This window comes from Xiphophorus couchianus, chromosome 12 (genome assembly GCF_001444195.1).
Source record: "Xiphophorus couchianus chromosome 12, X_couchianus-1.0, whole genome shotgun sequence".
In the NCBI taxonomy this organism is placed as follows: domain Eukaryota; kingdom Metazoa; phylum Chordata; class Actinopteri; order Cyprinodontiformes; family Poeciliidae; genus Xiphophorus; species Xiphophorus couchianus.
The window spans coordinates 10,225,062-10,239,862 of record NC_040239.1 but is presented as its reverse complement, the minus strand read 5'-3'; the positions used below and the strand labels follow the sequence as shown (position 1 = coordinate 10,239,862).

Genomic DNA, 14,801 nt, shown 5'->3' with positions numbered 1-14,801 from the left:
TGGGTACAAAAGGCAAAGGGAGTTTGTTCAGTGGTTCAAAATGCATTTCTCTGGATACTGTAGAAGCTCCTTCCTTAACAAACTGGGTCACAACTTTGTGACCCATTTGGATTAAATCACCCAATTTCTGTCCCAGTAACATTAACCCATTTAAGTTCAATTTAGGTTTAGAGTGCATGTTGGAATATTGTTCGTTTTGCATCCGAGTTTGCAGCAGCAACAGGAGCCCCGTCCCTGCTGCTCCTGTTTAGTTTTATGGCCCAGTAAAGCTTCCAGCGTGACGCAAGTTTCGCAAGATAATTGAACAATCGGACGCTCGATCTCAAGTGGCCAGCCAATCACAGGAGAGGTGTCGTGGTTGTTTTCTCTCGTGGGAGAATGAAAGAGCTGACAGATTCTTAATGCAGATAAATTTAAACGGAAGTCAAGTGATGATGCGGATGCATTATCGCAGAGCGCGGCTGTTACCGCTGCCCTGCGCCTTGCACCATCAGCAGAGGTGCAGGGTAACACGGCGCGTTTTCAGGCAGGGGAGTGGAAGCTGCTGAAGAGGGGAGAAGGTTATAATTTACTTATCTTCTTGTTGAAATAACCCCCGTTCTTCGGCGGGTGGTTTCATAACTGAGATCTGAAACCTCATAATATTCTGCGCTGAATTCCCAGTCCATAAGGACCACTTCTACAGTTAATGCATTAGCGCTGCAGCACTCAGGGAGGCTCCAGTCTCCAAACTGAACACGTTTATTTTTAGGTGAACTTCAGAACTTGTCATGATTTCACTTTATTAAGGAAATCTCATTATGTTTTTTACAGTGAGACATCAGTCTGTGTCGATCCAATCATTATGTGCATTATAATCCAACTGAATAATTAGACTTATAAACACAAATATCAAATTTAAAAAGTTTCTGACCAAGCCCTCAGAAGAGCGGCCACTCCTTCACATTTCCCAGACTCCCCATCCAAATATTCTCATATGCATTTATTTATTTCTGCTGCTTTGCTATACATCCACAATGGGACTCACCACCGAGGTGGACATCCTTTAATGGGGTGGCATAGAGGGCGACAAATTTATGTCAACGGCCCCAAATGTGTCTTATGTTGTTTGTTTGCTTGGCTACTCACTGGTGAGTGGACACAGCGTGCGAAAATATAGCCCATGGTTGGCTGATGATCCATAACTATTTGATTTACAGCCTGTAGGGCTACACTAAATCATTATTTCACCGTTTTAAAGGTCAGTATTATGTGTTTTCCAGACACATTTTGCCATTTTATAGCACAAACAAGTAACTATGTTACTTTCAATTGTTATAAAAATGCTGTGCATATCAAATATGACTTAAAATAATTTTGACTTTGTAATTTAATGCCTTGAAATTAGGCCTCTGTCTCTTTTAGAAACTCCTGCTGTTGTTGAAACTCCACCTTCGGGAAACCATCATAGCATCACTGCTCTATTGTTTTTATCAGCATTTCACTCAGAAGTAGCTGGTATAAGGAGCTCAGCAGACACACAGTTCCACCAGATGTTTGCTAATTGCTCTGGCTAGTTGAGGGGGGGAGGGCTACGCTGTGAAGTGACATATCGAAATCCTAGAAACTGCCTTGTGAATTTCTGTCAAACTTTTGAATGTCGTTAGCTTCACAATTCTTAAAGACTTCTACTTGTGCTCCTCTGTGTGCCACACTTTTTTCCTCCACTCAACTTCTTATTGAAATGCATGGACAAAACGCTCTTGATCTTTTCTAGATTACACCTCAGCGGAGAGTGACGTGATTATCTTGGTCATCATAACATATAATTTATCTTTTAAGACAGTTTTTACTGCAGGTAATGTTCAAATTCAATGACATTATTAGGATTTTATTTAGCTGTGATCAAATAATCAAAATGATCAAAAGTAACAGACCTCATTTGTAAACCTCTCTGTGCGTAATGAATATAAAATTTGATTTATTTTTTAAAACCAATTTATGCTCTTCTTAGTGACGCCGTCTGCTATGGTTTGTAGTCTTTTAAAAATCCTTTGGTGGATATTTAAAAATGCTTAAGCAGAAAGAGAGCGATGAAGTGGGGCCAGCTTCTGAAATCCAGCTAATATTTCCTCTGATGCGGGCGGCATCAGCCCTCATCTGGTCGCCTCAGCATCCAGGGGAAACAAGCCATGTCCCATCTAACTGTGTTGGCTTGGGTTTATGTCTTAAGCTGCGAGAGTGAGGGGGGTTTGCAGCGATGAAGAGAGCAAGGATCTCATGACGCTCCACAGTGACATCACCGGGTCTGAAAGAGGCGCAAGAGGCGGATGGGAGGCACCCCCACTTATTAGATTTCGTCGGAAGGTCCTGCTCGCAAGAGAAGATGCTGCTGCGCCTCGGCGAGGAAGTCGGGTGATGTGCGCCAGTGGAGCGGCTGATTCAAGGGTTCTTCCCGAACTTCTGTCGCACCGAGGACCAAAAAAAAGCAACTCCTGAGGTCCACAGAGCTTAGTCCGAAAAGAGGGGATCGTTTCATAATGTGAGGAAACGCTTCAGGAGCACATCTGGCTCCGTGCGCCAGGTTGGAGAGCCGAATGTTTACTTTTCCTCTTTTTCTCCCCTCCATCCCCCCTTTTTGCTCGACCGACGGGAAACACTGGGACTGACGCAGCCTGTCCTTTGAAGTTAAGAATAAGTAGCTTTTATTATTGAGCCATCGTGAAAATTTCACTTTTTTTCTCTTTCTTATTATTTATTTGATACGTGCGCGTCTCCAGACGAGGACGCACGGTCTGCAAAAGTGTCCAAATTTATCCTGATCCAATTAACAAAACTGAATTATACATATTTTAATTGAATTTCCTCGTAATTGGGACACAACTTAATCATCAAAGACAAATTGAGCGGAGCAGAAGTGTCAGTAGTTTTTCTGTAGTTTTATAACTCCGAAAGGGCAGACGCACCACATCAGAAAAAAAATTACTTTTAATCTTTTTTGAGGAAATTAGTTCCAAGAACTGACAAGAATCTGCTGTCTGCGCTCTGACGCATTGACTTGGACTGGTTTTTGTGCCTAAAATGGACTTAGAGAAAATGTTAAGGAGGAGGCAAAGAATCAATCATTTGACGGCGCTGAAAGAGAACTAACAGAAGCGAGGTAAATATGACTTTTAATTCATTATAAAAAGGATGACTGATGTCTTGTTTTAAATGCGCATTGGATTGCAAGAAGAAACGGCGCACAATTGCACAGTTTCTTGCACTTTTATACATTCTTTAAGTAGACGCTCTGTGAGTAATCACGGTGTTCTACGTGCATATTTTTGTTCTGATTTAGAGAAATAATCTAGGCATGGCTTCAGCAGTGGAGGGCGGCTGCTCCATGCTGCTGACCGGCTGGAACAGCAGTGTGAGCGGCTCCGGAGGCTCCGCGCCCTGCAACCAGAGTGTCCGATCCCTCGCCCCTTACTCCCCCGAAGCCACGGCGGCCTTCGCCACTGCCATAACGCTGATGGTCGTCTTCACCATCGTCGGAAACATCATGGTCATCATCGCCGTGCTGACCAGCAGGTCTCTACGAGGTCCGCAGAACCTGTTCCTGGTGTCTCTGGCTGCTGCGGACATTTTAGTGGCCACGCTGATTATTCCCTTCTCGCTGGCCAACGAACTGCTCGGCTACTGGTACTTTAAATCTCTGTGGTGTGAGATCTACCTGGCGCTAGACGTTCTGTTCTGCACCTCCTCCATCGTGCACCTGTGCGCCATCTCATTGGACCGCTACCTGTCCATCTCCCGGGTAACTTACGGGCGCCAGCGGACTCCCAGACGCATCAAAGGCGCCATCGTGGTGGTGTGGCTGATCTCTTCCATCATCTCATTCCCTCCTCTGCTCTCACTCAACAAGAGTGAGGTTAGTGATGAGGCGAGTGAGAGAGGACCTCAGTGCCAGCTGAATGATGAGCGCTGGTACATCTTGTACTCCACCATAGGGTCCTTCTTCGCCCCCTGCCTCATCATGATCCTGGTGTATGTGAGAATCTACCAAATAGCCAAACAGAGAACACGCTGCCCTCCTGGGGAGCCCAGGAAGGACGGGGTCGCCTGTGCAACTCCAAGTCAGCCTGCACGACACATACAAGCCAACGGAAAGGATGATGAAGAGAGCACTCCCCCTTCAGCAAGCAAAACCTCAAATGCCAGACCCCCTACCCTTGCTGTCACCCCTTCCCCATCCCCAGGAGACTCACAGAGTCCCCAGAATCCAACCACTAATAACCTCCTGCAGCCCCCTGCCCAGTCTCCAGCCGTCTCTCCGGTCACAACTCCCCCTGACACCTCGGCCCCCTCGTCCAACCCTGCGCCTCAGCATGCACCCAAAACCAAGGAGGAGGTGAAGAAGGGCAAAAAACTGAGAGGGAAAAAGGCCGACAATAACAATGGCGACAGCTCGAGCACAGAGAGTGACGCAGAGCACAGCCAGGGAGGGGGCCGGGGGAGCGCCAGCATGCCGGGGTCACCTGCTGGGGGGGGCATCCACTCCCCAGCCTCAGTCAAGCGCTACCGTGACATGATTGCCACTTCGAAGGGCGCTCGCCTGGTGCCAGGAAGAAAGTCAAAAACAGAGAGCAATCCGGGGGCTGCAAGACGTAAAGCAATGGTCAACCGGGAGAAACGATTCACCTTCGTCCTGGCCGTGGTCATCGGTGTCTTTGTGGTGTGCTGGTTCCCCTTCTTCTTCTCCTACTCTCTGCAGGCAGTATGCCCGGAGACCTGCATCATCCCCGACCCACTCTTTAAGTTCTTCTTCTGGATTGGCTACTGCAACTCTTCCCTCAATCCAGTCATATACACCATCTTCAACAAAGACTTCAGAAAGGCTTTTAAAAAGATTCTGTGCAGAACCACCAAGGGTACTTTCTTTTAGGATGTAAATGTGCTGCACAAAACGTGCACACAGAAAGAGCTTCTTCTGAGGCAAAACAGAATAATCATTTCCATTTTACCAAACACTCAAAGGGCTGTTTTAAAATATGTTAAAATGTGGAGATTTCAGTGTAAAATTTAGAACTGAAGGACACTTTTTCAACCACAGTGTGCAAACAGACAAATTGAACTGTGTTTAATCATGAATTGAAGCTGGGGATGAGTTGAAAATGGGACATGAAAAGGCATAAGACTGCTTGGCGCTTCAGGACTGCTGATAAGATCCCGAATGCAGCGTTTTATCTCCAGATTATATCGACTCAAGGACACATCGCTGCAGAACTGCACACGAAGAGCTACATGTTGCAGGAAATGTTCTGAGAACCACGTTTTCATTGTGAATAAAGACTTTTATAATATGTACATACAATGTTTTGTAAGTACCGGCTATAGAAAGGCAAGTGGCCTTAGATTCCTGTGCGCCTGGGGGCCTTTTATTTATCAGCACAGAGCACAAGGAGGACACAAGGTTAGCGGTGATTTCTTACGTCTGCAGTCTTAATTCGTCCCGCTGCAGGGCAAACATGTGTTCCTTGATTTTAAAGAGCAACAACAAGAGAAGGTTTCGAACGATCTCAGATGTGATTTCACAAACAAGGGCGCCCTTTCAAACTCAACTTACAGAGTTTTCATGTGGAAAGCCACCTTTGCTCTTGGCTTTTGCAGGAGTCCCAAAAATGGCTCCTACTTTTTTCTTCTTTTTTTAAGAACTTAAAGGAGATGTGGGTCATTTTTGAACTCGTGTGTAGGTTATTGAAGTGTGGGCCTTATGACATGTTGTTTCCTGTGTTTAACTGGACTGTCACTTTGAACGGACTGGACCACGAGGACCTCTTCCAACTAACTGGACATCTATGTAACCATCAGAACTGCTTTAATCCTCCTTCAGAGCTCATTAATGTGAGCTGCATCTGTTGAAGACTGAAAAAAAAGTTGAATACTATTTAAACTCCAAGCATTATTTTCAGAGAAATAAAACTGCTAGTATTTACCAGGTAGACACTTAGAGCGACTGTAAAAGGTGGATGAACAATGCAATTATGGGTGCATGATGTTCCCCTTAATTACACCTACAGGGGTCATGGTGAACAATGTGTCTGAGTGGCTCTTCAGCAGCACCTGGGACACATCGTCACCCGCAGCAAAACCTCTCTGCTGCAGGGAGGCAAGAGAGGATAGATGGATGGCAGAGGTATTGACAGTGATGAAAACAAGAGAGGAAGATGTGTCTAACTGTGAACGCCACAACAGGCTTATTATTAACTCTATGGGACAAGGGCTGTCAGCAGTGACACACCAATTTCCTAATCCTGCTGACCTGTGTGAATGTGTATGTGTGTGTTTCTGCATGTGGGACGACTTTATTGTTCTTTTCTCCGTCTGTAGAAACAGTCAGTGCCTCGTCTGGCTGCGATGCTGCAGATCTACTGTAATATTGATCAGAGCAGAGACCAGATTTACAGGTTCAGGCAACATATTGCTGTCAATGAAGAGACCTCTACATTGAGACAGTGTTACCAAACTGAAAGTCAGTGTTTCTCTTTATGTGAACTGAGTGCATGGCTTTCTAGTGAGCACCCTGCAGGGACCAAAGAGCCTTACAGAACACCAGCCTGACTCAGTGACATCTGGCTCTGTGACGTATTTACCTAGTATTACTTCTTCTTTTTTGTTTTGGTGTATATGATGAAACGCACAGATTGAAGATTTATTTGCCTTGCATTTTCTGTCTGTAACCTATTTATTTGTAATTATACTACGCTTTTATGCAGAGAATGAAGCCAACCGAACAAAGAATGAGAACGCTGTACAAATTTTTAAGTTCCTTGACGAGAGCGAAAGTTTCTTTTTGCCATCAAAGTTAGTGCTTGGTGAGAGTGCAGTTTATTTTAACTCAAAACAACAAGAACTCTTGAGGATTTTGTGCAGAATCCAAAAATGCAAAATTTGCCATCATTTCATCTAGTCGTAGTGACGTGAAATCGTTCATCGGAGTTACAAGCACATTCAGCAGGGGACAATTTTTACCAAGCTTAAAACTCTGCAGCAGGAAAACCTCTGCCCTCGTCAAACTTTCCTTGGAACAGTAATCGAGCATGAAAATGTCAATGGTTTGTAGGACGTTAAGGCCACGATCCATGTCACATGGAACTGCTGGGAGGTTTAAATATGATTTAATCAAACCGATGTGAGCGGGAGCTTTGTACACTTGTTTAACAGTTCCCTGGTTTCCTTTACAAAAAATGCTGCTTCAGTTCCATGAAATGACAATAAAAAAATAGCCACAAAGGTCATGTTCATGTTGGTTTTTAATAATTTTGTGTGACAAAGATGTTCAAAACTCACCAAATAAAGTCTCCTGTGACAAGAGTCCTACTTTGTTTATTTAAAAAAGTCAAAATTCATGACTTAAAAGGTCACAGATGCAGTTGATTGCCATCCTTCTGAAGCTCCCTGCTTTGTCTCTTCCTCAACTGTGTTTAGACCAAATTTTCAGGTCTAAGCTTTACAATCTACTATCTCTCCCATCTGTCATGCCCCCCCTCACCCCCACCCCCAACACACACACCCTCCCAGTTCGAAAATAAAGCAACTTGAAAAAGCATGAGTCATTCTCCGGTCCTTTTATTTCATACATTTTTATGTAATGAAGCATCATGGAAAAATAGGAGGGGGGAGACGACATTGTAATTTCCAGGAGGACATTTTGGAATATGCTCACAAATATGAGGTGCTTCTCCTGCATACGCGGCGAAGCCGAGTGCAATTCAAAGCAATTTCCAGCTGTCGTAAAAAAGCCCTCAATGGCAACACAACTTCAGGAAATAGTCCATAACATTGTGGGCTGATGGCTGTTCAAGATGTCACTGGGAAATCTCCTATCACAGTGGGACATGAGATGTAGGCTGCCTACTGCCAACAAACACAGAGGAAGTCTAGGAGGAATTAGGCTGTGTATGAACACACACACACACCCTCATGCTTAATATGTCATTCTGCACCAGCTGTATTCAAGTCATGAGACGTGCAGCAAAGCAGCCCCCACACACTCTCCCTTGTTGTGACAGCTTGTTAGATTTGAGGTCAGGAGGTCTTCAGTGAATTATGATTGATTTATGCTGACGGGCAGTTTGGAGATTTCACAGATCCAAGTTCAAGCTGCTCTGTCCTGGTTTTCCATCTCTCTCACACACACACTCACATATGCATGCACTAGTCATAGAGGATGCACCTTCAAAATCTGCCCTCCTTTATCTCCCTGTAGTTTCATTTCCATATTCATAGCAGAGCTTTGATTTAAGCTGCACTAGGAGGTGAACAGATAACTTATCAAGGCCAAGAATTGAGAGCAGTCAGTTTCATGTTTACCGTGTTGTATATTTATTGAAACACAGCATCCCTGAGCCCCTGATTCACTGACCTGAGACTGAATACAAAGCAGGACTGGTCCGCACAGCCGACCCTCAGCAGTGAGGAGGGAGACGCCTGCACTGGCAGTGAAAATGCATAATTAAAAGTTAAAAGTTCACACCCCTCCTGTTCCACCTTTATTGAGATCTTATTCAATTCAACTTAAAAGCAAAACTGTGAAAGTAAATAAATGTGCACATGCTTTAAGTCCTTGTCAAAGCACCTATAATTTTCGTTTTCAGACTTCGTTAGTAGGAGTAAATCAGCCTCTCACATCTTCATTTGGTAATATCTGCCTACTCTACCTTTCTAAACCAATCAGATTGTGGGTAAAAGCATCTCTTTTCCACAGCCCTCTTTGGGTGACAACACATATTCAAATAAGGGAGGGTTGAATTTTAATCTCATTAGGGAATAGCTACATTGATGTTGGAAGTATGCTTGGACTCAACATGATGTTGAACTTTTTTAATTTTCAGCTGCTTAGCAAACAACTGAAGATTTTGGGTAAATACTGATTCCGCATTTGAAAGTGTTCATATTTTAATCCCCTTCTACAAAAGCATGACTGCCATGTTTCACTTAGAATATGGTTTTCTTTTTAGATGTGAAAAGTTGTTCTTGTGTCAAAGTTACCTTTTGAAATCACAGCATAAAGTTCAGTTCAGATCTGTTCAGACCACAGGAGATTCTCACACAATATTTTAGCCAGATCTGGACAATTTCTTGGAAAGAAGGCTGCTGTTTTTGAAGTCCTATTCCTTACACCAAACATATCGACATATCATTTGTTTGGTCAATGATGAACAGATCTAGTGGTTCGCAGTTATTTCAACATTACTACTGGACTCTGGAAAGTCTCTCTAATCATTTCCTGTTATGTTTTTCATTAATTTTGGAGAAATGTTACTGCAGAAAATGTTATACTTTACATATTTTTCTCATATTAATTATGACTGTCTCTACACTGTGATGGTGTAAATTTAAAGAGAACCTATGCATTCTGATACTCCCGTTTAGGTCTCAACTGCTTTTAAAAACAACCCAAGTGCTTAACAAACCACTCAGCCATTTTTTTGGCAATACGTTAATGTTTTTTGGTGTCTGGAAAGTGAGCTGTTTCAACAACGTCTCGATTGTTAAGTCACGTTTGTTGGGCTCTGCGCCAGGAGAGTCCCATCACTTAGCAAACCAAGCTGACTTTACTGCTGCATACCCTGTACAATGGCTGCTGGAAGAGACACATGTTTATTTGTTGACTTAGCATCGAGAAACCACTAGCTGCACTCTTGTTGGTTGTGCAGGAGGCTCTACTTCTGCTTTTCCAAGATGTATCATTGTGTAACTGTGTATCTGCTTGTGACCATTTTTATGTGAGACATTGAGTTGGGGGCGTGGCCAGCAGCAGCTTCTTTGGATTAAAAGTGACAAGATGTCTTAAAATTGCTCATTGTGAAAGGAGATCAAACTGGCCGGACTAAAATCTCATTATCTAAGAATGATTTGATCAAAAAATGTTATGCACATGTTTTGCCCATAGCCCTTTCCTAACCTGTTCAAGAAGGAAAAAGTCACCTTTAAAGCTCTTTTTTGTTCTCCCTAACTTCACTGATTCCTTCACGAGGCAAGACAAATCCAAACAAGTTAACTTGTATAGCAATAATCAAAGAAACAGTTCATGAGTCAGATTCTTTGATCACAAGCAATCATTTTTCTCAGTCCTGATTGAAAGGATTCAGCAGTTTCTGCACATCTCAGATTGTCATGGAGTTTATTTCAGATCTGAGAGGCATAAAGACTAAATGCTGCGTCGCCTTGTTTTGTGGAACGCTGAGTAATCAGGAGTCTGAAGACTTCAGGGGTTAACACGGTTCATACTTGACAAGCAGCTCAAAAATGCATTTTGACCCAAGAACATTTAGTTCTTTGTAGACAAATGCCAGAATTTGTTTGCACAATGGGATCCTTTGGAGTCTTTGTAACATCTCTCCAAATTATCTCTTCGGATGTAAAATGTCAGATTTTATCAGGGCAGATGAAACTCATTTCAAGTTCATCAGGTTCACCATAAATGATGTTAAATACGTAAGATCGAAAGCTGATTTTAAATCAAAATGTGCATCAGCAAAGTTTCAGTTTAGGGTGCAGGCACATTTCTCCAAGCAGTTTACTGATTTTCCATTTCTTCTCCTAACAGATTTGTTCGTGTTTTAGTTGAATTTTACACAACATGCATCATATTATGTAGCATGTTTTTTTTGTTGTTGTTGGTTTCAAGAGTCACTGCAGGCTTGGATTTGGATGTGCAACAAGCATTTTATACATTTTCTGATGGATGTGGCATTTGGCTTCATGAATATGCATGTTTTCAAGAGGGCGTTCCACCAACGAGCGTTCCCCTTTTCCAATCTCAGCCCCATTCTGAGGCCAGATAAATTCTCTCTCTGTGCAATTTGGCTTCGAAAAAACTCCCGAGAGGCTGGATGAGAAACGAGAAACGGAGCGCAGGGAAGGCGACCAGAGGTGGAGGCATTAAAATGCACTTTTGCTTTGTGAAGCCTGTGATAAAAATGTCATTTTTAAGAGGGCACAGGCAATTATGATTAGAATCATTTCAGCAGCTGTTGTGTCGCAGTGATGCTCTGAATGTGTGCCTCTTCTGTTGTTCACTGGGAGAATCCCAGGTGTAAATACTGACCTGGTCGGTAAGACAGACTGGTTGGGCAAGTTTAGACAACTTATAAAGCACATCTTTTCTTTTCTAAGACCAAACAGAGGCTAGTTTTATTTATTTTTTATTCGCTATTCATTTTTTGCACGTGTGAATAAAGAAACCTGTTAAAAGCTTAATTGGGCATTCATTTGTTGTTCATTTGACTGTCCCTTCCCTCTCCCCCCTCCGGCTGTTACCTTGGAGACATCTGTTATTTCTGAAGGAAGAAAAATCTACAATTAAGTTGAGTTAGGAACGGTGCCACATGGTGTTCCTTGGTGTAATCGATCCGGGAAAACACCTGCAAGTAAACAAAGAAGAAGCAAATTTAGAAAACTACACCATCAATTTGACTTTATGGCTCCAATAATTAGCAGAAAGATTATGCAAATGTAGAAAACATTCAGATACTAAAGCACTGCAAATACCAAGTGAGACTTAGAAAATGTTTCTTTGGGTAGAAAAAAGTTTATATTAGATTTTTTTTTCTGCTTGTTTCTAAATTATTTCTAGTCCTTGCAGCAAGAAGGTCATGGGTTCAAATCCCAGATCTTTCTACATGGAGGTTCTCCCCATGGTTTCTTCTGGGTACTCCAGCTTCCTCCAAAACAGGAAGTTTTGTTCCTTAGTCCTGTTTTGTTTGTTACATCTGCTATTCTAAACTTTTTAATGGTCTGTCTCATTCTTATTATGGACAAGCTTTGAGCAACAAACTATTTCAGCATGAATCCTTCTCATTTGAATGGCATGTTCTCTTGTCTGTCCAGTTTTGAACACTATGTAATAGGAATGCAGCTGTCCATACAGACTCTATGCTATGATTGCAGTCAAAGGTGCAAATATTCACTTATTTTATGTTATATAATTTTTATTTATTTATTTTCACTCATTTTCACTTTGACATAAAAAAATATTTTTTTTTCAAAAAAGGCAAATTTTGTTGGCCAAGAAATAAAACGGTAAAACATCTAAGGGAGTGAGTACTTTTCCTGGGCTGTGTTAATGCCTTTACTCAAAGTGGTTGGTCCAGAACATTATGAACAGAGATGTCAAAAAGTTCCAAAGTTCCTATTGAAGAAGGAAATAAAGTATTTTTTTCACAGTACTTCAGCCAGTTTTCCAAACCGAGCCTTCGATGGCTGCTTGCTTGTGTCACATGCTTGTTTACCTGCTTTTACACACCTGAGGCCGGCATCATAAAATAGATTTAGTGACTTTCAGCATCAAAAAAAACTTTCCACATCGATTTTCTCACCATGATCATTTGAAGCCCAGTTTTCTGCAGAAAACCTTTGTGTAGTTCCGGGGATCCATAAAGTGGCCAAACTATTCACTAAGGTTTTATTGAAACTTCAGGAGGATTTGGAGAGATAAAGTCTGTATGTTCAGCCTTGATCCAGAGGAATTGGACAGTTGTTCAAACATCTCATTTGACAAGGTTGACTCAAACTGCACTGTAGACATTTGAGTTTTCTGCTATATTTTGTAGATTAAAATTTTTAAGTATAATTGTACATCATTGGGCACAAGAGACAAATTTTCTCTCCTTATTGTAGAACAAATTTCAGTTTAACTTGCAGTGATTTAAAAAATATACTTTGTACTTTAGGTAACCAACCGATTATGTATTCTAGCTCATGCATATTAAAGCACCGTCTTCTCATCTTCCACAATTTTTAGCTTGCAACTCATCGCCAATAATCCCACCACAATTGCAACATCAAATATTGTGCCAAATCTTATTTTCACCTAAGGGAAAGATTTTATTTTTATTTTTATTTTTTTCAAATATTGGAACCTAATAAAAAGTAGAGAAGAATGTCTCAGTTATATTTATTTTATAGTATTTGTCAAGAGTCCCAAATCGAGTTTGTTCATTTAGTTTAAAACAGTTTTTTTAATTGGAATTTTTTGCCCCCATTTAATAAATGTACTAGATTAAAAAATCTAAATATTTCCATATGATATGAAAATATTAAGGATTTTGTGGGTGGACATCTTGGAGCATATTCCTGATGGCAAAGAAAGAAAATGGTTATTTTCTGTTGAAAATGTTTTGTAAGATTTTCAAGAGGTACCAATAAATATGAAGGGTGGAACATTTGAATAATTAAGCTTTTTCACCTTAATACTGATTTGTCCTCTTTTTTACTCTTATAACTATGCACATATTTATTGAAACAGACACCAAGCATGATCATTTATTCCCCTGATATTGTATTACACTGTTGACAACAGCATACATAACTTTCCATCATACAGTAGATTAACATAATTTGAAAAATAAACTTGAACAAATAACATTTGCGCAGAAACTTCCACACTGAAGTAGGTCATAAGAGCTTTAATCGGTAACTAATAATAAGCAACAAAATGGAACACAGTTACATAAAATCAGATAAATCTATCTGCACTGCACAGAGCACTAAAGAGAGGCTGAATAAACATAAAGTTTAGCACCCCTTGCTGCATGTGATTTATTGCTTCTATGAAGGTTTTCTGCTAGATCTTTGACTTGTAATTCAGCTCACGTATTTCCAATGAGATATAACTGTAAATGTACTATTTGTTTTTATTGCACCAGTGTTGGGCTGAGCAAGGTTCGAGGTTCAGGGGTTTGATAAAGCATTATGTAAACAGGTTGGGGCTCCTGTATGTGAGTTTGAATAAATCGTATCCTAAAAAAAGGCTGTTTTCCGACTGGATGTGTGACACTTTGAGAAAAAACAAAAAAAAGATTTAAGCATGAGACTCATTTTCGTTTTCCCCGTGGACACAATTACTCCCGTGTTTTTCCACCGCTTCATAAACACTGACGCATTATTGTGCCTCCTGGTGTTGATAAAGAAAGAGTTGAGAGGCAAAGCTGTCACATGATTGTCATGGGTAGCATGGCATCAGTTTAATAACTCCATTAGAGCTGTTGAGAAAGACTACGACCTCGTCTGAACTCAGAGGACGAGTCAAAACTGAATCTCCTGAGTGAAAACCACCATTACAGGCCGTGAAATCCTGCAGATCGACGTGCAACCTAAACCTCGACTGGTGCAGTTGTTTGAGACGGCAGAGCAAAGCTGCCAAACATGAAGAGGGGAGAAAGATGTGTGTGTCTTTATTTAGCCGGACCATCATGGAAAGGTCACAAAGTTCATTGCAACGTGCACATATGTACACACACACTTAGATAAACACAAACACGCTGAAACCAGAACACATGCAGTCACACGCTAAAACAAAACCCACTCAGGGAGAGAGAGAGGGAAACAACTTGAGCCTAAAATAGAGAAACAGATGACCAGCCCTCCCTGGTACAACAGGACACACACTTTTTTTCTTTTACACTCCCTGCACATGCTTTCACACACACCTGAACCACAGAGAGCAACAACCTAAACAATAAGGACACTGAAAAGACAATAAACAAGATGTTTCCACATTAAGCTGACTTCCTCTTTTTCACTTTGCAATTCTGTGGGACCTTCAAAGTTTACTCTCAGGACAGTGGCATATTACAATAATTTTTTTTAAAAAGAGAATAAAAAGAATGAGTAGAATGTAAGAAGCAGGATGTTTGCAGAGATGCATGTTCTGTATTATTTGCGAGTCTTTATGTGTGTCATATCTGTGTTTGTGTGTCACTTTTGGCGCAGGAAGCGGGACAGGATGTACTGTTTGGATGTGAAAGTGTCGTGTCCTCCCCAAACTATACGGT

At 41.5% G+C, this 14,801-nt stretch overlaps 1 protein-coding gene across 1 annotated transcript; it reads left to right on the top strand.

Annotated features, from left to right (window-relative positions):
* The first annotated feature begins 2,233 nt into the window (after positions 1-2,233).
* adra2b (adrenoceptor alpha 2B) lies at positions 2,234-7,573 on the top strand. The gene is made up of 2 exons (XM_028033903.1): positions 2,234-3,139; positions 3,320-7,573. Exon 2 carries the CDS (start codon positions 3,335-3,337, stop codon positions 4,904-4,906), a length of 1,572 nt encoding a protein of 523 aa, XP_027889704.1. The 5' UTR covers positions 2,234-3,139; positions 3,320-3,334; the 3' UTR covers positions 4,907-7,573.
* Positions 7,574-14,801: the final 7,228 nt, after the last annotated feature.

Bases quoted from the DNA above. Each gene is read 5' to 3' on its own strand.
- adra2b (XM_028033903.1), top strand. From the start codon at position 3,335: ATGGCTTCAGCAGTGGAGGGCGGCTGCTCCATGCTGCTGACCGGCTGG.